Consider the following 23111-nt stretch of genomic DNA (forward strand, 5'->3'; position numbering starts at 1 on the left):
CCTCCCGCTCCCCCCACGCCCCCCCAGCTCCCCCCCCACTCACCCCCCCGCCCCTCCCTCTCCCGCCCGCCCCTCCCGCTCCCCCCACCCCTCCCCTCCCCCCCTCCCCCAGCTCCCCCCGCTCTCCCCCCGCCCCTCCCGCTCCCCCCCGACCCCCGCCCCCCCCCGCCCCCCCCCGGACCCTCCCGTTCCCCCCGCTCCCCCACCCCTCCCGCTCCCCCCCGACCCCCCCGCTCCCCCCGCCCGCCCGCCCCCCCGCCTCCCCCACCCCTCCCGCTCCCGCGCTCCTCCCCAGCTCCCCCCTCACCCCCTCCCCCCCCCCGCCCCCCCCGCTCCCCGCCCGCCCCTCCCGCTCCCCACCCCCTCCCCCCCCGCTTCCCCCGCCCCCCGCCCCTCCCGCCCCCCCCGCCCCTCCCGTTCCCCCGCTCCCCCCACCCCCTCCCGCTCCCACCCGCTTCCCCCCGTCCCCCCCGCCCCCCTCCGCCCCCCCGACTCCCCCACCCCCCCGCCTCCCCCACCCCCCCCCGCTCCCCCCAGCTCCCCCGCTCCCCCGCCCGCCCCTCCCGCTCCCCCCGCCCTCCCGCTCCCCGCTCCCCCGCCCCTCCCGTTCCCCCGCTCCCCCGCCCTCCCGCTCTCCCCGCTCCCCCCCCCGCCCCTCCCGCTCCCCCCCCGCCCCCCCCGCTCTCCCCGCTCCCCCCGCCCCTCCCGCTCCCCCCGCCCTCCCACTCCTCCTCCCCCCCCCCCCCCCCCCCCCCCCCGCTCCTCCCGCGGCCGCCTGACTCCCTCGGAGGAAGCCGCGCGGCGGCCAGGCGAGTGTCCAGAACCTCCTTCCGTGGCTTCTAAGCCACACTCGGTCTGCAGAGCGGCCACGCTTGGCCCGCATTCCAGACCCTGAGGCGGAGAGCCCCGGTGCCAAGCCAGCCCAGGCAGAGGCGTCCGGAGGCCCCAACTCCAGGGCCCTCACCGAGGGAGACAGGGCTCTGTGTCATGTCACCCCTCCTCCAGGGAGAGCCACGGTCCAGGAGACGGGCTCTGTGTCATGTCACCCCTCCTCCAGGGAGAGCCACGGTCCAGGAGACGGGCTCTGTGTCATGTCACCCCTCCTCCAGGGAGAGCCACGGTCCAGGAGACTGGGGCTCTGTGTCATGTCACCCCTCCTCCAGGGAGAGCCACGGAGACGGGGCTCTATGTCATGTCACCCCTCCTCCAGGGAGAGCCACGGTCCAGGAGACGGGGCTCAGTGTCATGTCACCCCTCCTCCAGGGCCCTCACCCGAGGGAGAGCCACTGTCCAGGAGACAGGGCTCTGTGTCATGTCACCCCTCCTCCAGGGCCCTCGCCTGAGGGAGAGCCACGGTCCAGGAGACGGGCTCTGTGTCATGTCACCCCCTCCTCCAGGGAGAGCCGCGGTCCAGGAGACGGGCTCTGTGTCATGTCACCCCCTCCTCCAGGGAGAGCCACGGTCCAGGAGACGGGCTCTGTGTCATGTCACCCCTCCTCCAGGGAGAGCCACGGTCCAGGAGACTGGGGCTCTGTGTCATGTCACCCCTCCTCCAGGGCCCTCACCTGAGGGAGAGCCACTGTCCAGGAGACAGGGCTCTGTGTCATGTCACCCCTCCTCCAGGGAGAGCCGACGGTCCACGAGACGGGGCTCTGTGTCATGTCACCCCTCCTCCAGGGCCCTCGCCTGAGGGAGAGCCACAGTCCAGGAGACGGGCTCTGTGTCATGTCACCCCTCCTCCAGGGAGAGCCACGGTCCAGGAGACTGGGGCTCTGTGTCATGTCACCCCTCCTCCAGCGAGAGCCACGGTCCAGGAGACGGGGCTCAGTGTCATGTCACCCCTCCTCCAGGGCCCTCGCCTGAGGGAGAGCCACGACCCAGGAGATGGGGCTCTGTGTCATGTCACCCCTCCTCCAGGGAGAGCCGAGGGTCCAGGAGACGGGGCTCTGTGTCATGTCACCCCTCCTCCAGGGAGAGCCGACGGTCCACGAGACGGGGCTCTGTGTCATGTCACCCCTCCTCCAGGGAGAGCCACGGTCCAGGAGACGGGCTCTGTGTCATGTCACCCCCTCCTCCAGGGAGAGCCACGGTCCAGGAGGCGGGGCTCAGTGTCATGTCACCCCTCCTCCAGGGCCCTCGCCTGAGGGAGAGCCACGACCCAGGAGACGGGGCTCTGTGTCATGTCACCCCTCCTCCAGGGAGAGCCGCGGTCCAGGAGACGGGGCTCAGTGTCATGTCACCCCTCCTCCAGGGAGAGCCACGGTCCAGGAGACGGGCTCTGTGTCATGTCACCCCTCCTCCAGGGAGAGCCACGGTCCAGGAGACTGGGGCTCTGTGTCATGTCACCCCTCCTCCAGGGAGAGCCACGGTCCAGGAGACGGGCTCTGTGTCATGTCACCCCTCCTCCAGGGAGAGCCACGGTCCAGGAGACGGGGCTCTGTGTCATGTCACCCCTCCTCCAGGGCCCTCGCCTGAGGGAGAGCCACGGTCCAGGAGACGGGGCTCTGTGTCATGTCACCCCTCCTCCAGGGAGAGCCGCGGTCCAGGAGACGGGCTCTGTGTCATGTCACCCCTCCTCCAGGGAGAGCCACGGTCCAGGAGACGGGGCTCAGTGTCATGTCACCCCTCCTCCAGGGCCCTCGCCTGAGGGAGAGCCACGGTCCAGGAGACGGGGCTCTGTGTCATGTCACCCCTCCTCCAGGGAGAGCCACGGTCCAGGAGACGGGGCTCAGTGTCATGTCACCCCTCCTCCAGGGCCCTCGCCTGAGGGAGAGCCACGGTCCAGGAGACGGGGCTCTGTGTCATGTCACCCCTCCTCCAGGGAGAGCCACGGTCCAGGAGACGGGCTCTGTGTCATGTCACCCCTCCTCCAGGGAGAGCCACGGTCCAGGAGACGGGGCTCAGTGTCATGTCACCCCTCCTCCAGGGCCCTCGCCTGAGGGAGAGCCACGGTCCAGGAGACGGGGCTCTGTGTCATGTCACCCCTCCTCCAGGGAGAGCCGCGGTCCAGGAGACGGGGCTCAGTGTCATGTCACCCCTCCTCCAGGGAGAGCCACGGTCCAGGAGACTGGGGCTCTGTGTCATGTCACCCCTCCTCCAGGGAGAGCCACGGTCCAGGAGACTGGGGCTCTGTGTCATGTCACCCCTCCTCCAGGGAGAGCCACGGTCCAGGAGACTGGGGCTCTGTGTCATGTCACCCCCTCCTCCAGGGCCCTCGCCTGAGGGAGAGCCACGGTCCAGGAGACGGGCTCTGTGTCATGTCACCCCTCCTCCAGGGAGAGCCGCGGTCCAGGAGACGGGCTCTGTGTCATGTCACCCCCTCCTCCAGGGCCCTCGCCTGAGGGAGAGCTGATGGTCCAGGAGATGGGGCTCTCAGCCAAGCCTCTTCCTCGGCTCCCTCCTCCAGGCCTGGGCGCTTTCCTCCGACGCCACCTCTGGCTTTTCCCGCAGATGGGCAGCAAGGACTCGAACCCTGGTCTTCGTGCATGCTAAGCGAGCGCTCTACCCTAGGCTACACTCCCAGCCCCTAACCACAGTGCTTAAGCCAAAAAGCTAAGATGTACGTGGCAGAATTCCAGCTCTGAGGGAAAAAAAGCTCCGAAACACAAGTCCCTGAGTTCCAGCCCCAGCGTTGCCACACACTCTAAAGAGAGCGGGGAAGGGAAATGGCTGCTGAAAGAGGACAAGGTGGAAACATCCATCAGAGATTTCCAGAGAAACTAACCACTGTACAATTCCCAAAGCAACTTTCTAGTCCCTGAAACCACCCTGTTACCTACACATAAGGTTCTACATCAGCCAATAGGTGTCATCAGCAGGTACCTGTCCCATACACCACTTTTTCCTAAGCTCTTTATGGTGTTCTTAAAAATATGATCAAATAGAGCAGAATGCCAGTGGCTTGCACCTGTAATGCTAGCTATTAAGGAGGCTGACATATGAGGGTCACAGGTAGTCCAGGTAGGAAAAATCTCTGAGATTCTTAGCTCCAATTAAGCAAAAAAAAAAAATCCATAAGTAGAGCTATGGCTCCAGTGGTAGAGCACTAGCCTTGAGCCAAAATGCTCAGTGAAGGTACCCAGGCACTGAGTTCAACCCCAGGACTAGCACAGACAAAAATATCTTACAAAGCTAGGGACATAGCTCAGTGGTACAGCAGTTGCCTAGCAGGCTCAAGACTCTGGGTTTGGTCCCAACACAATAAAAAAATAAATGGCCTTGCAGCAAGTCTTGCTTTCCCATCTACTCTTGGGATGAAGAGTCATAATCTAATCATTCTGGAAAGCTGTTAGAGGCAATGATAAAGGAAGGATCAAGTGGTCTCGGGCCCATCCAGCCAGGAGAACTGGGTTAGTTCAATGGTAAGGATCTGAAAACGTTAATAATGAGCTTACTCATCTACACCCTCAGTTTTCTGGGAGAGTTGCGGGTACTTACAAGGACCATATGAACTCTTCACGCACAAATCCCTAGTCATGGTTTATTTGTAATAACCTCCAAAGTCTTTGTGAGGTCTGACTGACGGCTGAGCATGAGACCAGGAGCCAGCACCACTGTGTCAGACCACTGGTCTCTGGTAGGGACACCTGAAGCAAGTGTAGTAGGAGTTATTCAGCTTCTCCCAGAGAAGATGTGGCAGAACAGACAGTACAACTGAACAGAGAAACAAGGCTAAAATTTTTTTCATTTAATATCTTTCTTGTTTGTTTGCTTTCTTGCTTGTTTCTTTTGTAATGATCCTGGGGCTTGAACTCAGAGCCTGAACACTGTCCCTGAGCTTTTATGCTCAAGGTTAGTGCTGTACAACTTGAGCCACAGCACCACTTCTGGCTTTTTTTTTTGGGGGGGGGAGGTAATTGAAGATACCCATCTCACAGTCTTTCCTGTCTGGGCAGGCTTTGAATTACAATCCTCAGATTCCTGAATAGCTAGAATGATAGGTGTGAGCCAGGGGCACCCAGCTTTTAACATTTATTTAACAGACCCAATGTGCTTCATGGTTCATACATTTTGCTTTAGATAAGTGTGGCAGGAAGTCTTGAATTAAATAAACACACTAACCAAAACTACTTTCAATAAACAGAGAAAGAAAAGGAGGGTTAGTTCAAGAAATACTGGACAGGGCTTGCATTTTGTCACAAACCAATAGCACAGCTTGATATCGCAGTGTATTGCAGAGAGGAATATTTCAGGGGATGGTGGCTGCAGACACCCTGTGCTCCAAACAAAAATCATGGTGATTTCTGATCTTCATCTTGAACTTGAGTTCTGCTTTTTAAGGAAAAAAAACCTTTTCTTCATATGTATGCCTTTCATACAGCAGCAAGCTGCGCAGCTCAGAAACCCAGACAAACTTGTGGAATTGAAACACCTTTGTATAACTATTTAATTAAAAGTAATAATGAGGGAAGGAGCAACATTGCCAAAAAGAAATGTACTCTGACTTAACTGTAACTCCTCTGTACATCACAAGAAGGAAGAGGAGGAGAAGGAGGAGGAAGAGAAGGAAGCAAAAGCCAGTGTTGGTGGCTGGTGGCTGCTGCAATCTTAACTACTCAGGAAGTTGAGATCTGAGGACTGCAGTTTGAAGCCAGCCAAGAAAGTAAAAATCTGTGAGACACTCATCTCCAATTAACCACCAAAAAGACAGAAGTAATGCTGTGGTTCAAGTGGTAGAGTAGCATCCATGGGCTAAAAAACACAGGGACAGCACTCAGGCTCTGAGTTCAGCTGTAGAACTGATACCAAATAACAATAACAACAGTAGTAATAATAAACTTTCCTGTAAAATGTTTGAGTAAGTGTTAAATAGATACAAACTGGTAATTTGGTCTAGTGTTTTTTTGTTTTTTGTTTATTGGTCAGTCATGGGGCTTGAACTCTGGGCCTGGGCGCTGGTCCCTAAGCTCTTCAGCTCAAAGCTAGTGCTCTACCACTTGAGGGTCAGCAACCACATGAAATTTTCTGGTGGTTAATTGGAGATAAAAATCTTACAGACTGGGGCCGGGAGTTTGGCCTAGTGGTTAAAGTGCTTGCCTAGCATGCATGAAGACCCGGGTTCGATTCCTTGGTACCACATACATAGAAAAAAGCCGGAAGTGGTGCTGAGGCTCAAGTGGTAGAGCTCTAGCCTTGAGAAAGTCCAAGGACAGTGCTCAGGCCCTGAGCTCAAGCCCAGGACTGGCAAAAAAAAAAAAAATCTTACAGACTTTCAGCCGGGCACGGTGGCTCATGGCTGTAATCCTAGCTACTCAGGAGACTGAGATCTGAGGATCTAGGTTCAAACAGGGGGGTAGTCTGGGGGGGGACACTAAAGAACGTGAGACTCTTATATACAATTAATCACTAAAAAATGGGAGTGGGGCTGTGGCTCAAGGGATAGGGCAATAGCCTTGAGGGGAAGAGCTCAGGGACAGCACCAGGCCCAGAGTTCAAGCCCCATGACCAAAAAAAAAAAAAAAAAAAAAAAAAGAACTTTACAGACTTTCATGCCCAGGATGGATTTGAACCTTGATCCTCAGATCTCAGCCTCCTGAGTAGGTTTTGCCAGTCTTGGGTTTGGTATTTTTTGTTTTTTGCTGTCCTTGGGTTTCTCAAGGTTAGAGTGCTACCACTGCGCCACAACACCACTTCCTGGCTTTTTCTATGTCTTTGGTGCCAAGGAATTGAATTCGAGTCATTGTGCATGCTGGGCAATACTCTACCACTAGGCCAAACTCCTGACCCCTGGCCTTTTTTGGGACAGCACTGGTGTTTGATCTCAGGGTTTGTGCTTGCTAAGTAGGTGCTCTCTGTTTGAAGGCTTCTGGCCCTTTTTTCTGTGGTTCTTTTTTTACAGGATCACACTCTTTGCTTGGGCCTTGCTTGACCCAGATCCTCCTTTTTGTTTCCCACTATAGTTGAGATGACAGGCAAGAACCAGCACACCAGATTTTTCTGTTGAGATTAGGTTTTCTAAACCTTATTTTTTTTTCGCCAGTTTGAGGGCTTGAACCCAATGCCTGAGCACTGTCCTTGGCTTTCTCAAGGCTAGAGCTCTACCACTTCTGCCATAGCACCATTTCCAGCTTTTTTCTATATATGTGGTACGGAGGAATCAAACCCAGGTCTTCATGCATGCTAGGCAAGCACTCTACCACTAGGCCAAACTCCCAGCCCCTCTTCTAAACCTCTTTGCCCAGGCTTACTTGAAGTCTTAATAGTCATGATTATGTCCCTACTAGCATGAGCCACCTACAACAGTCTTGCCCTTTGTTTGAGGGGTAAATATTGTAATACTGAAAAATGAAATGAGTCAATGTATATAGAAACTTGCTTCAACAGAATCTAGCAGCAGAGAAGAATGACTAAGGAGAGAGGATACCAGTTATGAGTTGGCCATGTTGGATCAGGGTGATAAGTGGGTTTAATGGTGCCTTTCCACAAATGTATTTGAATATCCTTAATAGAAAGTTCAAGATAAACTAGATACAGACTTCCCACTGCCCTCAAAAATAATATTGTTATTGTTATTTGGTGCCAGTCCTAGGGCCTGACTGGTGTCTGTCAAAGTCAAAGCCTGTATAATTTATTCATCTTTCAAATGATGGTGATGGTCAATTGCTACGAGTAAACTAGTAGTTCCTTTTTTTTTTGCCAGTCGAGCTTGAACTCATGGCCTGAGAACTGTTCCTTGGACACTTTTTGCTTAAGGCTAGTGCTCTGCCACTTAAACCACAGCCCCACTTCCAGCTTTTTCTGTGTATGTCGTTCTGGGGAATTGAACTCAGGGGTTGGTACATTTGAGGCAAGCACTCTACTATTAGGCTACATTCCTCAGCCTACTAGTAGTTCTTGTCTGCATAAAAAGAAATCTTGAGGGGCCTCATGTAGAGTGCTAGCCTAGCATGCACAAAGACCTGGGTCCAATTCCTCAGTACCTACATAGAAAAAGCTAAAAGTAGTGCTGTGGTTCAAGGGGTAGAGCTCTAGCCTTGAGAAAGCCCAAGGACAGTGTTCAGGCCCTGAGTTCAAGCCCCAGGATTGCCCCCCCCCTGCAAAAAAAAAAAAGCTGGGCGCAGTGGCTCAAGCCACCTGTAATCCTAGCTGCTCAGGAGGCTGATATCTGAGGATCACCTTTCAAAGCCAGCCTGGGCATTAAAGATCATGAGATTCTTATCCCCAATTAATCATTAGAAAACAAGAAATGGTACTGTGGCTCAGGGTAAGATGGTAGCCTTGAGCTGAAGAGCTTAGGGACAGTGCCCAAGCCCAGAGTTCAAGCCCCATGACCCACAAAAAAAAGAAAAAAGAAAAAGAAAAAAGAAAATCCTGAAATGCGATGGCTTAATACAGTGACCTGATTCCTGATGACTTTGAAATTTGAACTTGACTTAGCAGGGCAACTGTTTCAAACCCTTGCTCTTTGGGTTCTCTTCCTGAATAACTTAAAGACAAGATATAGGATTGCCTGAGAGTAATGGAAGCCAGCTCAGGTAGGCCAACAACCAAAGCATACCTAGATGGCCTTTTGTGAGCCTTCCCAAGGGCTGAACTTCTCTTATTACTCAGCCTTGGAAGTCACATGACATCTGTCACACTATGGATAAAAGCCATCACAATCCTGCTAACACTCAAGCAAAAGTATTCTGATAGGAATGAAAGATTCCAGAAGAAATACTGTTACGGCTTTTATTTTTTAAACCGCTGTAATCATTCCAGAGAACACAGTGCCACAGCTGAGTGGGGAGTGGTCCAAGCCCACCCCTTCCCCCCCAGTCTCCAAGGAGGTCACTGATATATTTTTGTCCAAAACACCCTTCGGCCATCATCTTTTCCTAGGAGGAAAGCTCTGATTCATCAAGGAGGCTACACTTTCAGTTGCTTTAATGGGCTGTGAAATCACTTTAGACAGGTTGTTTGCTAGTCTTGTAAACTAGAAGGGGGTATTATTAGCCTGGGGGATTGATCAGGCTCAAGGGTCAAGAGCTTTGCGCTGGAAGCTGAGCAAGAAGCTGAGTAAGGGCTGGGGTCTGGCAGGCTGAGGCTGTTTGGACAGCTATTTGCCACTCTTAAAGTCCATTGATGCATGCACTGCCCTCTACTGCCTTGTCCACTAAAACCAATTCCTCCATAACAATTCTCTCTGTGCTGTTTTTTTTTTGTGTGATTTTGTTTTGCCAGTCCTTGGGCTTGAACTCATGACCTGGGCACTGTCCTTGGGCTTTCTCAAGGCTAGAGCTGTACCATTTGAGCCACAGCAGCACTTCTGGCTTCTGTTTATGTGGTGCCGAGGCATCGAACCCAAGGCTTCATGCATACTAAGCAAGCACTCTATGACTAGGCCACATTCCCAGCCCTGTTTCATTTTTGTGAAAATAAAAAGGCTCATGGTAAGGCCTAACTTCTGGCTCTGGTTGTGTGACTTAGAGCACGTTAATCCATCATCTCTGTACTTAGTTTCTTCACCTGGAAAGCCAGGACACCATCTTCTTGAAATCACTGGGAGAGGTACCGAGATACTACCGCAAAGGCAGGCATCCTGAGCCTTCACATCACACGCCTGTGTGTGCCTTTGGTCTCTGCTTTCCGCAGGCCCAGGCCCTCTCTTTTCCCAAGCGCCCTTCTCTAGGCTTCACACAGCGTGAATCGTGATCTGCAATTCCAGGCTTACTTACTGGGCCTAGGGTGCTGGTGCCACTGTGGCCCAGCTTGTGCCCCTCCGCCCTGAGCCCCATCACGCCAAACGTAGCTGGCTCAGCACAAATACCTGCGGGTGGACGAGTGGCCCGTGTTCCACGGGTGGGAGGCGGCAGACCGGGCCGGGGGCGGGTCCCCGGACAGGAGGGGCAGCGGACCGGGCGGGGGACGGGCCCGGCGGGGGTCGGGTCCCCGGGCAGGAGGGGCAGGGGTCGGGCGGGGGTCGGGTCCCCGGGCAGGAGGGGCAGGGGGCCGGGCGGGGGTCGGGTCCCCGGGCAGGAGGGGCAGGGGCCGGGCGGGGGTCGGGTCCCCGGGCAGGAGGGGCAGGGGTCGGGCGGGGGTCGGGTCCCCGGGCAGGAGGGGCAGGGGGCCGGGCGGGGGTCGGGTCCCCGGGCAGGAGGGGCAGGGGTCGGGCGGGGGTGGGGTCCCGCGGGCGCGGGCGCGGCGGGGCGCGCGCGGGAAGGGCGGGGCTGCACCTGTGCGGCGGCCCTGCAGGGAGACGTGGGGAGGGGTTCTGCGCCCCGGAGGAGCAGCTGCGCGCCCCGCCCCGCGGGCTCCTCCCCGCCGCCGCCGCCGCCGCCGCCGCCGCGGCCCCCCGGCTGCCGCCCTGATGCGCGGCGCCCGTCACCCGGGCCGAGTCGCCGCCGCAGCTGTTGGGGCGCCCGAGCCGGCTGACGCCGCCGCCGCCGCCGCCGCCGCCCGTGCACCTTCCGGATCTCGCCGGCCCCATGGAGCCCTCGGAGGGCGCCGGAGCTGGAGGTGAGTGGGGACCCGCCCTGCGGCCGGCCGCGCCCCGGCCGGAGGACCGGCGGGCGGCCGCGGACGAGGGCGGAGCCTGGGCCGGACGCCTCCGGGACGGGCGGGAGCCGGGACGGGGCTCCCCGAGCGAGTCCCCGCCCCCTGGCCCGTCCCGCGCCCCGCCGGCCCAGCCTGGGGCGGGGAGGGCTTGGGAAGGACCGGGGCCCGGGGCCCGGCCGGCGGGGCCGCCCGCCCGGTCGCGCGCCGGCTTTGTTCGCCTCAGACGACTCGGGAGCCGGGAGCGGAGCCGTCCCGGGCTCCGTGAGGACCGGGGCGGGGGACGGTGCGCGCCGGGCCCCCGAGGCCGCGTGGCGGGGGTCGGCGCCGCCCCTCCGCTCGCAGCGCCTCCCGTCCCGTCCCGACCGCGGCCACCCCCGGAGGGCAGCGGCCACACCCCGTCCAGATCTGACCCCAAGAAGGGGGTGATAAGGGGCCTGCTCCCCGCGGCTCTCCAGAGGCTTTTCCCAGGATCCGTCGCCGAGTGAGTAACTTGGATGCGAACTGAACCCCCCGCTGCCTGCCCAGCCCCGCACCGCCTGGATCCCTGGAGGGCCAGCAGGTGTCTGGGGAATCCGAGGTCCACCGGGGGCCTCACTCTCCTCCGAGCACCAGGCACGCCTCCCCGCTAGGGAGGGAGTTCAGTCCTGTCACTGGGAGGGGCGCCGGCCGTCCTGCTGCTGACCGGCTTCCTGGACGCCAGGAGGTGGCTGTGAGACGCTGGCAGGCCACGCGCGCACCCGCCCCTGCGTCCCCCCCTGCGTCCCGTCCCTGCTCCTCAGTGGAGGCATCCTTTCCCCGGAAGGGAGCAGGCATTCGCGAGAGGTCAATGTGTCTTCTCCTCGGCGGAGAGGGTTTCCCTGCAGCTTCTCAGGACTGAGCGAGAATGTGTGACGACCAGCGCAGTTATTTACTAGGTGCCTGCAGCTGGGGACCGTGGGATCTGAACTCAATACCCTGAGCCTTATTTGGCTTTCTGCACTGTGAGCTGCTGACCTCTGCTTTGTGGGATTTCATGAGCCCCACATCAGTAACTATGATGGTCACAATTTGGGTTACTTACTGTGGAAACTTTATTTTGAAGACTGGGAAGCACATACAAAAGTATGGACAAATATGATGAAGCTCCACGTATCACCTCCCAGCCCCAAACCCACAACCGGCCTGGCTCCTGCAGGCCATGCCAGCCTCTCTTCAGGAGGATTTTGAAGCAGTTTACATACATTATTTGATCAATAGTCATCTAAGAAATTATCTCTAAAAAGTAACTTTCACAAAAAAATTACCATTTTATGGCCGGGAGTTTGGCCTAGTGGTAGAGCACTTGCCTAGCATGCATGAAGACCCGGGTTCGATTCCTCGGTACCACATACATAGAAAAAAGTCGGAAGTGGTGCTGAGGCTCAAGTGGTAGAGCTCTAGCCTTGAGAAAGTCCAAGGACAGTGCTCAGGCCCTGAGCTCAAGCCCAGGACTGGCAAAAAAAAAAAAAAAAAAAAAAAAATTACCATTTTTGCACTTAACTTTTTTAGGAAGCTGTATTGGGGTCTAAGCTCAGAGGCCACTACCTCTGGAACCATTCTCCCCACCATTTTTCATTAGTTAATTTTTTCACGGGCCGGTCTGTGTCCCCATCCTCCTGTTGACAGGCACATGCCACCATGCCTTCTTATTGGTTGAGAAGGAGCCTCATGAACTTTTTCCAAAATTGGTCTTGAACTGGGATCCTCTTGATTTTTTCTTCCTAAGTAGGTAGGATTACAGGTGTAAGCGTTTGGATACCAGAGCGCTAACACTCCTTCAAAGTCTGTTGGAGAGTCTTTAGGAAGAGAAGAGCAGGGCTATGACCCTGACCCTGCCCTTAGGAAGTTGAGTCTTAGTGTCCCTAGCCTCCTTCAAATTCTAGAAGGAAAATCTTGATTCAGAGACAAAGGGGCTGGGAAAGTATGTAAATGCAGCTCCTACCTCTTTGACCATCTCTTCCTCCCTTTGATTTTTTTTTTTTTTTTACATTTATCCATTCACTTCATTAGTTCAGTGGTGTTTAGAGCAGTCAGGTCCTGGGAGCACAGCAGGGAACATGAGATTTGGGCCAAGTTGTTCAGTGATACATGTGCTGAAAATAGGTCGGCAAAGTACAAGTGGCAGCAGTACAAGCATCCTTGGGGATGCCTTGGTGGGCAGGACAGTTCCCATCTCTACTCACCAGTCAGGTCAGCAGGAGCCCCTGAGGAGCTTGGGAGTCCCCTTTCAGTATGTGCAATGTAGGGATAAGGATCAGTACTTTGTGAGGTCCTTTGTGGGGCATCGTCTGCTCTGTCAAGCCCCTGAGCTCAGTCAGTTAGCCAGCACCATTCCACAGTGCCTTCATGCCATGGCAGCTCTGCTTCCTACCCTAGGAAGAACAGCAGGTCTTGCACAGGAGAATCTCTTTTTCTGAAGGCTTGCCACAAGGATATAGACAGGCCTAGGTGATTTCTCAAACCAGTCACTTACTGGAGAGCCTTGGAGTCATTTCTTCACCATCCTCTCATTCAATAACACTTATTTTGCATATGATATACTCTAGAACCAAGTGTAGTCTTAGGAATTCAGGAAACAAAGACAGTTTTCTCCTAGAATGTGCACTTCTAATGCCTGAGCCTGAATGGTATCTGGCCCGTGGTGTCTGATGCATGGTGAGTGCACAGCACTCACCCATTAACTCCAGCCAACATCAGCCTTTTTTCAAATTGAGGGTTTTCACTGAGATATAATTCACTTATCAAAAAATTAACCCTTTAGCTAGGTCCCAATAGCTCATGCCTGTAATCCTATGAGCACTGCAGTTCAAAGCCAGTCTAGAAAAGGAAAGTGCATAAGACTCTTACCTACAATTAACCATCAAAAAGTAGGGCCATGAGTGTGGGCTAATGGTAGAGTACTTGCCTAGCATGCACAAAGCCCTGGATTTGATTCCTTTGTACCACATACACAGAAATGGCTGGACGTGGTGCTGTGGCTTAAGTGGTAGAGCTCTAGCCTTGAGCAAATAAAGCTCAGATCCTGAGTTCAAGCCCCAGAACTGGCCAAAAAAAAAAAAAAAAGCCAAAAGTAATCAGGTACTGGTGAATCTTGCCCATAATTCTAGCTACTCAAGAGGCTGAGATTTGAGGGTTGTAGTTTGAAGCCAGCTCAGGCAGGAAAGTCTGTGAAACTCATCGCTCATTAACCACTAGAAAACGAAAAGGAGCTGTGGTTCAAAGAGATAGAATACCAGCCGTGAGCAGAAAAAGCTCAGGAACAGCACTCTGGCCCTGAGTTCAAGCCTCTGTACCTACCCAAATAAATAAAAACCCTTTAAAAGTATACAACTCAGGTTTCTTAGTCACAAAATTGTGTCATCTTCACCACTATGTATACTGGAGAGGGAGAGAGGGAAAAAGTTGAGAGATACTTGATCCATTCAATTCTCTGATAGTATCAACTACTAAAATATGAAAAGAACTGGGCTCAGTGACTCATGAAGATAATCCTGGTTACTGGAGAAACAGAGATAGGGCCACTCTAAGTAAAAGGTTTGAGAGTCCATCTCAAACAATGAAAAAGTAGGCACAGTGGTAGGCACCTGTCATCCTAACTACAGGGAATGCATAAATAGGAAGCTCAAGAAGCATAAATAGGGTGATCACAGTTTAGACTGGCTAGGAATATGTGGAATATTCTGTGGAAAAGTGGAAGCAGAAAGGACTGGGGTGTGACTCAACTGGAACAGTGCTTGCCTTAGCAAGCATAAGGCCTTAAGTTCAAGCCTCAATGCTTCTTAAAATCTTTTTCTGTCTTGTGTGTGTGCACTAATCCTGGGGCTTGAACTTAGGGCCTGGGCACTGCCTGTAAGATTTTTCAAGACTAGTGCTCTACCATTTGAATCACAGCACCACTTCCAGCTTTTTAGGAGGGGGGCAGAGGGGGTCACGGGGCTTGAACTCGGCCTGGGCGCTATCCCTGAGCTCTTCAGTTCAAGGCTACCCCACTACCCCTGGGACTGGGCATTGTCTCTGAGCTCCTCAGCTCAAGGTTACTGCCCTACCCTTGAGCCAAGCCCCACTTCCAGTTTTCTGGTGGTTAACTGGAGATAAGAGTCTCAGGTCCTTTTGTGCCCAGGCTGGCTTTGAACCTTGATCCTCAGATCTCAGCCTCCTGAGATTACAGGTGTGAGCCACCGCACCCAGCTTCACTTCCAGCTTTTGCTGTGTATGTGGTACCAAGGAACAGAACCCATGTCTTTGTGCATGCTAGGCAAGCACATTAGACCAAACTCCTAGCCTCACTTCCAGCCTTACTGGGTGGTTAAGTGGAGATAAGAGTCTCATGGACTTTCCTGGCTTGGGCTAGCTTTTAACTGCAATCCTCAGATCTGAGCATCCTGAGTAGCTAGGATTATAGGCACGAGCCATCTGCTCCTCACTTTTAGAATCTTTGTTTTTTTGCCAGTCCTGAGCACTGTCCTTGGGCTTTCCTCAAGGCTAGTGCTCTACCACTTGAGCCAAAGCACCAGTTCCGGCTTTTCTATATATGTGGTACCAAGAAATCGAACCCAGGTCTTCGTGCATGCCAGGCAAGCACTTTAGAATTATTTTTTAACAAGGCAACCTTGCCCTGAACACCGGAAGTTTGTCCCAGGGATATCCCACATGATCCCAGAACTGGTATTCCAGCAAAGCCCTTCCCCCTCCCCTAAACCCAGTGTAAGATAGAGACACAGCTTGCTCTTTGGCTAAGGTTCTGTGTAGGACTCCATCTCAGAACAAACACAGGGACTTAGATGGAGTACAGTAAGGTCAGTGCCAGCAATCTTCCACCTACATGTTGTTCTTACCTGCCTTCCAATAAACTTTAAAGTACACTGTCCCTTTTAGCTCAGAACTTTTCAGCAGCTACACAGTAGAATCTGTCCTGGGAATGTCCATATGACCTACACACATCCTTGTCCGTGTCACTCTGCCTCATCCTCTATCATCTGGTCCTATCTCAATGCCACTTGGCTGTGCCATAGATGAAATCCACTCTCCCTCTAGAACTTTTGCATCTACTCTAAGGCAGGTATTGCCTAGCTCTTACCCAGCTTCAGAGGACTCCTCTTTATGTAGAGTCCTCTAGAGGTCAAGTCATGGGCTGCATCCCAGGAATTTCCCAACAGGCTTTCAGTTTGCAAGATGACCCTCTTTCTTTATCTTTCTCAGCTTAGCTAACAATTACAAACCCATGTGTCTTGCCTGGCACCTTGCAGATTCCTAGACCTTTGTCAAAGGGGATGGCAGGCTAATCCCTAACAACAGGTGACCATCAACACTGCAGACCTGGTCTACTCCCCCTTGGTGCATCCCTCATGCATGCCATCCTCTGGATGCAGCCAAGGCTGCCAAAATCCACCCTACAGTGCTCTTCTGCAACCAAGCCTCAAGCAGCCATCCAAGGCTTCATTCACTCTGATTCACACTGAGTACCCTCTTCAGTGAAGTCAGAGTCAAGGACACCCTTCCCATGAAGGGCCTAGACACCAGCAGTGGAGGAAGCTGGAGGGGGGTCCTTGGGAAAAGGGAAATGAGTAGGATGGATAATGGGAAGGCAAGTATTCTGTCTATTCTCTCGAGGAGTTACTGACTTTAAAATACCCTGCTGTGCATGGTGCTGGTGGCTCATGCCTGTAGTCCTATCTACTCAGGAGGCTGAGGTCTAAGGGTTGTTGTTCTATGCCAGCCTGTACAGCAAAGTCCATGAGATTCTTACCTCCAATTAATTAGCAAGAATCAGGGAGTCGAGGTCAGACACCCATCCTTGCACAAAAGAGACAAGCAAGCACTCAAAACCCTGAGTATAAGCTCCAGTACACACGTACCTGCTTTCACAGATGCATAATTTGTGGATGGAGAGTCTACTAGGCAAGGGAAAGAAAGGTGATTCTGGTGTTTTGTGCAAGACCAAAGGGCTCAGTCTGCATGTGTGCAAGACAGAAAAAGTTAAATGTGAAAGATGAGCTGAAGAGCTCAGGGACAGTGCCCAGACCCAGAGTTCAAGCCTCACGACTGACAAAAAACAGAAAGGGGGGGGGGAGGGAAGGAGGGAGAGAGGGAGAGCGAGCGAGCGAGAGAGGAGCAATTATATTTGGTCAGGTTTTTTATAGAAACAATGTGGAAGAGGTGGGTGCCGGTGGCTCACATCTGAAATCCCAACTACTTAGGAGACTGAGATCTGAGGATCACGGTTCAAAGCCAACCTGGGCATGAAAGTCCATGAGACTCTTTATCTCCAATTAACCACCAGAAAACCAGAAGTGACGCTAGCTTTGAGCTGAAGAGCTCAGGGACAGTGCCCGGAACCAGAGTTTAAGCCCTACGACTGACAAAAAAAAGAAAAAGAAAGGAAAAGAAAAATAACATAGAACATTCAACCTGGCCCAGAATGTAGCCTAGTGGTAGAATGCCTGCCCAGAATGCACGAAGTCCTGGGTTCAATTCCTCAGTACCACATACCCAGAAAAAGATGTTAGTGTGCTGTGGCTCAAGTGGTGGAGCTCCAGCCTTGAGAAAGCTCAAGGACAGTGCTTAGACCTTGAGTTCAAGCCCCAGAACTGGCCAAAAAAAAAAAAAAAAATTAACCAGTGTGAGGAGGGGCTGGTGGTGAGGGATAGTAGAATGACAGGGCTACCATGCTGCCACTTTGTACTTAATTTTGTATCTCTTCACTCTGAATTCAAATGTGCTCAGGACTAGGGCACTACTCACTGGCTTTGTGTTTTTTCCTTCTCAAAGCTGATTGATGCTCTACCCCTGGAGCCACAGTGCCACATCTGGCTTTTTGGTACTTCATTAAAGATAAGAGTCCTTTGAACTTTCCTACCTGGGCTAGCTTTGAACTGCATTGCTCAGGTCTCAGCTTACTACATAGTTAGGATTATAGGAATGAGCCACCAGAGCTCTTCTTAACATAGATTCCTCCCCTAGTCCCGGGTCTTGAACTCAGGGCCTGGGCACTGTCCTTGGGCTTTTTCAAGGCTAGAGCTCTACCACTTGAGCCACAGTGCCACTTCTGGCTTTTTTTCTATGTATGTGGTACCAGGTCTTCATGCATGCTAGGCAAGCACTCTACCACTAGGCCAAACTCCTGGCCCCGTAGCATAGGTTTTTAACAGGGAAAACTAGACCCAGACGAAGGACAGGAAACATGAATAAACTAGCATTGGGCCCTGGGCTGACCAAAACTTACTGGTATGGAATCCCAAAAGCACAGCACCCTGGTGCTACAGTACTAAGGGTGGTATGAATATATTCTCAGATTTCCCTTCCTTCATTCCAGGGAGGCCTGAATGGAAGAAGCAGCTTTCTGTCCCCTTTTCTGAGGCCCTGGCACCAGGTCTGACCAGTGACTTTCTAGTCATTGCCCAATAATGGGCAAGTTTTCAGGCCCTTCAGAGACTTCCTTGATCTTGGAGGGGGGGTAGTCCTGTGAGACTCAAGGTGACACCATTTGTTGGTTGCAGAGATTATTAAAGAGGCTGTCCTGGGTGTCTCAGCCCACAGTACAGGAGACAATTGCCATACGCCTGTGACTGAGGAGGAGACAGGAATCCCAATACCAGCACCAGGGCTCCTGCAGGTCACAGAGAGGAGGCGTAAGTATCATCAACCAACCCCAGCATCCTATGGGGACCCGTCTCCCCAGGGAATGACACAGCCAGGGTGGGGATGGCAACAATGCCACATGAGAGTAGACCAGCTCAGTGCTGAGCCCAGAACTTTTACAGCTGTGAATCTTATACCATCTGCACAATGGAAGAACCCAGAAAGCACTCCAATATCGAATGTATAGAGATGATTGTTTGGACTCTAGGTTTCCTCCGGTCTTAGGCTGTGCTGGCTTTACAGAGAAAGTTCTGATCCACCCGCTGGCTTGTGAGAAGGCGCACCTGGGGCTTCAGAGCAGCACATCACTGTGGAGTGACTATATCTCCTTCTTCCATTCCTCCAGAGCCCCTGAGCAGTGTCTCCTCTCTGGAGGTCCACTTCGACCTCCTAGATCTCACTGAGCTGACTGACATGTCTGACCAGGAACTGGCTGAGGTCTTTGCAGACTCTGATGATGAGAATTTTACCAGTGAACCCTCAGCAGGTGAGGCTGGCATAGGGCTTGGGGGAGGAAGGTATAGGAGGTGGCCTGAGGAAGTGCTAAGCCTCTGCTCCCTCAAGACCTCACTATGGAAAAGTTTCACACCAAATGTGTTTAAATAAGTACTTTTCACTATTACACCATATACTTCAGTATGAATTTTTTACATTACAAGTTTCCCAATGTGAATTTCTCGCCCATTACATGTAACTCTCCTTGACCTTACTTCACAAGTGAGCAATAAGAAGCAAAGCTGCTGTCCCTTAAAAGAAGCACTGAATATTCAGTTAGGCCAAGCATGATGACCAGTCTAAGTCCCTCTGTGGCTCCCCAGGAAGCATTGCCATTTTCCAGAGTTCCAAAATGAATGTGAGAAAAAGCCAGCCCTAGAAATATCCCTTCCAATTCACCTCCACTCAAGCAAAACCCTTACATATTGTCTTTTCATGCTTCTTCCACAATCTTTCTAGTTAAGAGAACAGGATTTACTTGTAGTCTGTTGTCTGTCTACAAGTAAAAGACATCAACATGACAAAGTCTGCCTCAGGCTGGGGTAGGGAGAGCAAAAAACTGAGCCTCAGTGCTGGGAATGTGGCCTAGCAGTAGAGTGTTGCCTAGCATGCATAAAGCTCTGGATTTGATCCCTCAGTACCACATACTCAGAAGAAGCCACAAGTAGCACTGTAGCTCAAGAGGGTAGAGTGCTAGCCTTGAACTAAAGAAGCTCAGAGACAGTGCCCAGGTCCTGAGCTCAGGCTCCAGGACTGGCAAAAAAAAAAAAAAATGAGCTGAGCTTCCTCATCACCTCATCAGATAGCCTGGTTCAGCCTCTGTTCCCTAGCCTCCAGGCCCAGGATAGACCCTAATGGCACAAAGCACAGGATAACTCCCTCCTTCCCTCTCTCTCTCTCTCTCTCTCTTCCCCCCCTCTCAAACACACACACACACACACACAGAGGACTCACAAAATAGGAGAGCCTTTCATCAGCAAACTGTTCACATGTTCCCTGTGAGAGTATATGAGGTGGGGGTGGGGGGAGAGGCATGCTGTATGGGAGCTTGAGTATGACAGAAGCAGGTAGACCCTCATGAGCACCCTTGTCCCAGCTGCTGGGCGTGGGGGAAGGCAGGAGGGGGAGGAGGCCCAACCGCACATAGTCCATACCTTAATATGACTGATATCTGTGACAGGGTGGGGGCTCAGAAGCTGACTACTGAAGGGGGTCCTGAGGAGATCCCACAGAGCCAAACCTTGGCTCACATGGAGAAGGGGAAATAATTGCATCCACAGAAACCCCCAGGAGGCTAGCATGTGAATCAGAGCCACCATGTATTCACCCCAGCCTCTCACCTCTTCTGTGTCCCACCAGGTCTACACCCATTGCCCCGGGCAGGTTGCCTGCGTTCCCCCTCCTGGACAAGAACAAGGGCTGAACAGAACCTTGAAAAGCAGTCTCTTGGAGATCTGGAGCGGCAGACTGCAATTGTAGACACTTTCCTCACTGTGGAGGGACCCAAGGAGGACTAGGCTGTCTCAGCCTTCCCTGGAGCCATAGGACCGGGCCAGACCACCACTGTGATGGCAACTCTGGCCAGTCCTCACCCCAGGGACATACTCCTCTTACCCAAGACTCCAGCCATTTACCTCCTGATGCCAGATCAGGGTCCGGGTGCCAAATGCAGGCCTCTGGGCACCCCAGCACAAGTACAGCCCAGTGGCCTTACGTACAGCTGGTTCCTGAGCCCTGGATCAGGGACAACACAACACATGGAGTTACTGCTCTGAGATAAAACCCAGAATAGACAATGGTGGGCCTTCTGGAAACTCAAATGTAGGACCAGTGCTCTTGTATGCCACAGATTCCCAATTCAGGTTTAGCTTGAGGAGACAAAAGCCTGTGAGGGATACTTCACCAATGTGTTTCCTCAGACCTAAGCTTGGAAGAGGGAAGTGGGTTTGGTATGGCTTATGGCATGCTCTGATGTCCAACCAGGCATGTGGGAGGGTGGGTTCAGTTCCCAAACTTTCCAGCTTAATTTCAATCTTGCCCTCTTCCTGTGCTACAGACAAGTACCACTGGTTCCAGGCCTGCTTCTCCTAGTCCTGCTTCTCCTAGTTTTGTGTATGACAGCTGAGAGCTGCAGGCCTGGCCCACCTCCTCCCTCGCTCAGAACACCAAATACCGCCAGAATGCCTCAGAACCTCAGTGACAGCTCCTAACCTACTGTATGTGGGGGGCAAGCGGGGCAGGGTCCACCCTCACCCTTTCCTATTGTAATAAGGCACATGCTCGATCATACCTGTCCCCTATTGTCCAGTTGTATGGCCCACCCAGTTTGTCAAAAGTACTCAATAGGAGGCTTTGAGACTGAGGGTCTGTGTCGTGGGAATCCAAGGATGCATAGGGGAAGCAGGACCAACCAGCTGCTCACTCTGGGGTAAGATGTGAGGATACCCAGCTAAGCCTTCTCCAATACTGCTTTTTTATGGGCTTAAAGGGTACTGCAGATATGATCATAATCAGAAAGTGGTTTTGAAATAAAGGCTTAAGCTTGCTCTTTGTGCCCAGCCAATCTTCTCTACTCTTCTCTCCACTAAAGCCTTTCTGGAGAAGGAAGAGAGGTTCTTGATCTTCATTTTCATTGGACTCTTCTGCAGAGATGCCCCGGGCTTTGGCTGTGTGCAGTGGCTATCCAGGAGGCTTTTTTCTGAAGAGAAGTCCAGTTCCTGCCTGACCAATTATCCTAAAACAAAAACCATCTCGGTTTCTAAGACAGCAGAGCAGCTGTCTCTTTCAATCTCATCATGGCAGCTGTAAGCCCCTGGCCATACTCTTGTTAGCAAGGTCTCTCCCATCCCCAAGTCCCCAGTCCAACCTCCTGCCGCAGCTACCATAAAAGGCATTTATAGAATGGGATTAGAGCCTCACCACCAACTGAAGGTCTGACCACGGTTCTTCTTTCTAGCTGACACCAGGATGTCATGGGGGATCTGCTGTGCTGTGCTCTAGACTACCCTATTCTGTGATACATTTTTAGAGACAAGTACCCTAGATTTCAAATTGCTAATTTTCTAATCAAATTATTGCTCATAGTAGCCCACAAAGGTGACATAAGCCCAGGGAGAAAGTTCTTCCCAACAGAGCTCCATGGCCCAGAAGCCACAGAGAGGTCCGAAGCCTACTTGCTTCTCACCTGTGAAATGTAGAACAGCCAAGTGTGACTTGCTTTCTGCCTGCCTAGAAGCCTGCAGCTGCCCCTATGGCAGGGGTCACAGTCTCAGCAGGTACTGGCTTCTGTGCACACCGTTCTCCGCTTCCTTTCCCCTCGGAGATGGGAGGCAAGCAGGTTCAAAATACCAACCAGGGGCTAGGAGTTTGGCCTAGTGGTAGAGTGCTTGCCTAGCATGCACGAAGACCCGGGTTTGGCTCCTTGGTACCACATACACAGAAAAAAGCCAGATGTGGTGCTATGTCTCAAGTGGTAAAGTTCTAGCCTTGAAAAAAAGCCTAAGGACAGTGCTTAGCCCCTGAAATCAGTCTCCAGGACTGGAAAAAAAAAAAAAATTCGGACGCAGTGGCTCTCTCCTGTGGCTCACAACTGCCATCCTAGCTACTCAGGAGCTGCGATCTGAGGATCAAGGTTCAAAGCCTGTGCACAAAACGACCTGAGACTCTTATCTCCAATTAACTTCTAGAAAACGGGAAGTGGGGCTTGGCTCAAGGGTAAGATGGTAGCCTTAAGCTGAAGAGCTTAGGGACAATGCCCTGGCTGAGTTCAAGCCCCATGCCCCACCAAAACAAAACAGAAAAATAGACCAGGCTGCCAAACTTAGCTGTGCTGTGTTCTGAGGCCAGGGAAAAGCATGGTCCTTCCCACCTTCTGTAAGTTCCTTCACTACCAAAGCAAGAGATTTCCTAGGTGAGTAGAACAACATAGGACTGGTGCCCTGTCATAGATGCCCTTTGAGTCCATCCTTAGCCAAGAGTGGTAATAGGTTACCTTCTTTTTTTTTTTTTTTTGCCAGTCCTGGGCTTGGGCTCAGGGCTTGAGCACTGTCCTTGGACTTTCTCAAGGCTAGAGCTCTTCCACTTGAGCCTCACCACCACTTCCGGCTTTTTTCTATGTATGTGGTACCGAGGAATCGAACCTGGGTCCTCATGCATGCTAGGTAAGCACTTTAACCACTAGGCCAAATTCCCGGCCGTAGATTACCTTCTTAAGAACTGGTCAGCTTCTCATCCAAAGAACCTAAGAGCCTAAGCCTAATAAGCCAGGTACTAATAGCTCATGCCTATTATCCTAGCTACTTAGGAGATTAGAATCTATAGAATTGTGGTAAGTGGCCAACCTGGACAGAAAAGTTTCAAGTTTACAAGACTCTCCAAAATAACCACCAAAACGCAGGGCTGCAGGCATAGATTAAGTGTTAGAGCACCAGCCTAACATGTGTAAAAGTCTTGAGTTCAAACCCTAGTATTACAAAAATAATAGT

At 52.7% G+C, this 23111-nt stretch overlaps 1 protein-coding gene across 3 annotated transcripts; it reads left to right on the forward strand.

Annotated features, from left to right (window-relative positions):
- The first annotated feature begins 10341 nt into the window (after positions 1-10341).
- Positions 10342-21190, forward strand: Dbndd1 (dysbindin domain containing 1). Of its 3 annotated transcripts, none has more exons than XM_090357107.1 (4): positions 10342-10437; positions 17991-18122; positions 18479-18619; positions 19987-21190. In XM_090357107.1, the coding sequence occupies exons 1-4, from the start codon at positions 10407-10409 to the stop codon at positions 20142-20144; spliced, it is 462 nt and encodes a 153-aa protein (XP_090213233.1). In that variant the 5' UTR covers positions 10342-10406; the 3' UTR covers positions 20145-21190. The 3 variants fall into 3 exon arrangements, with proteins under 3 accessions (XP_090213233.1, XP_090213232.1, XP_090213231.1); XM_090357106.1 differs by lacking the exon at positions 10342-10437 and adding an exon at positions 10641-10957 and having other exon boundaries at positions 19987-21188; XM_090357105.1 differs by lacking the exon at positions 10342-10437 and adding an exon at positions 11204-11390.
- Positions 21191-23111: the final 1921 nt, after the last annotated feature.

This window comes from Megascapheus bottae, chromosome 24 (assembly GCF_031878675.1).
Source record: "Megascapheus bottae isolate mThoBot1 chromosome 24, mThoBot2.hap1, whole genome shotgun sequence".
Taxonomy (NCBI): domain Eukaryota; kingdom Metazoa; phylum Chordata; class Mammalia; order Rodentia; family Geomyidae; genus Megascapheus; species Megascapheus bottae.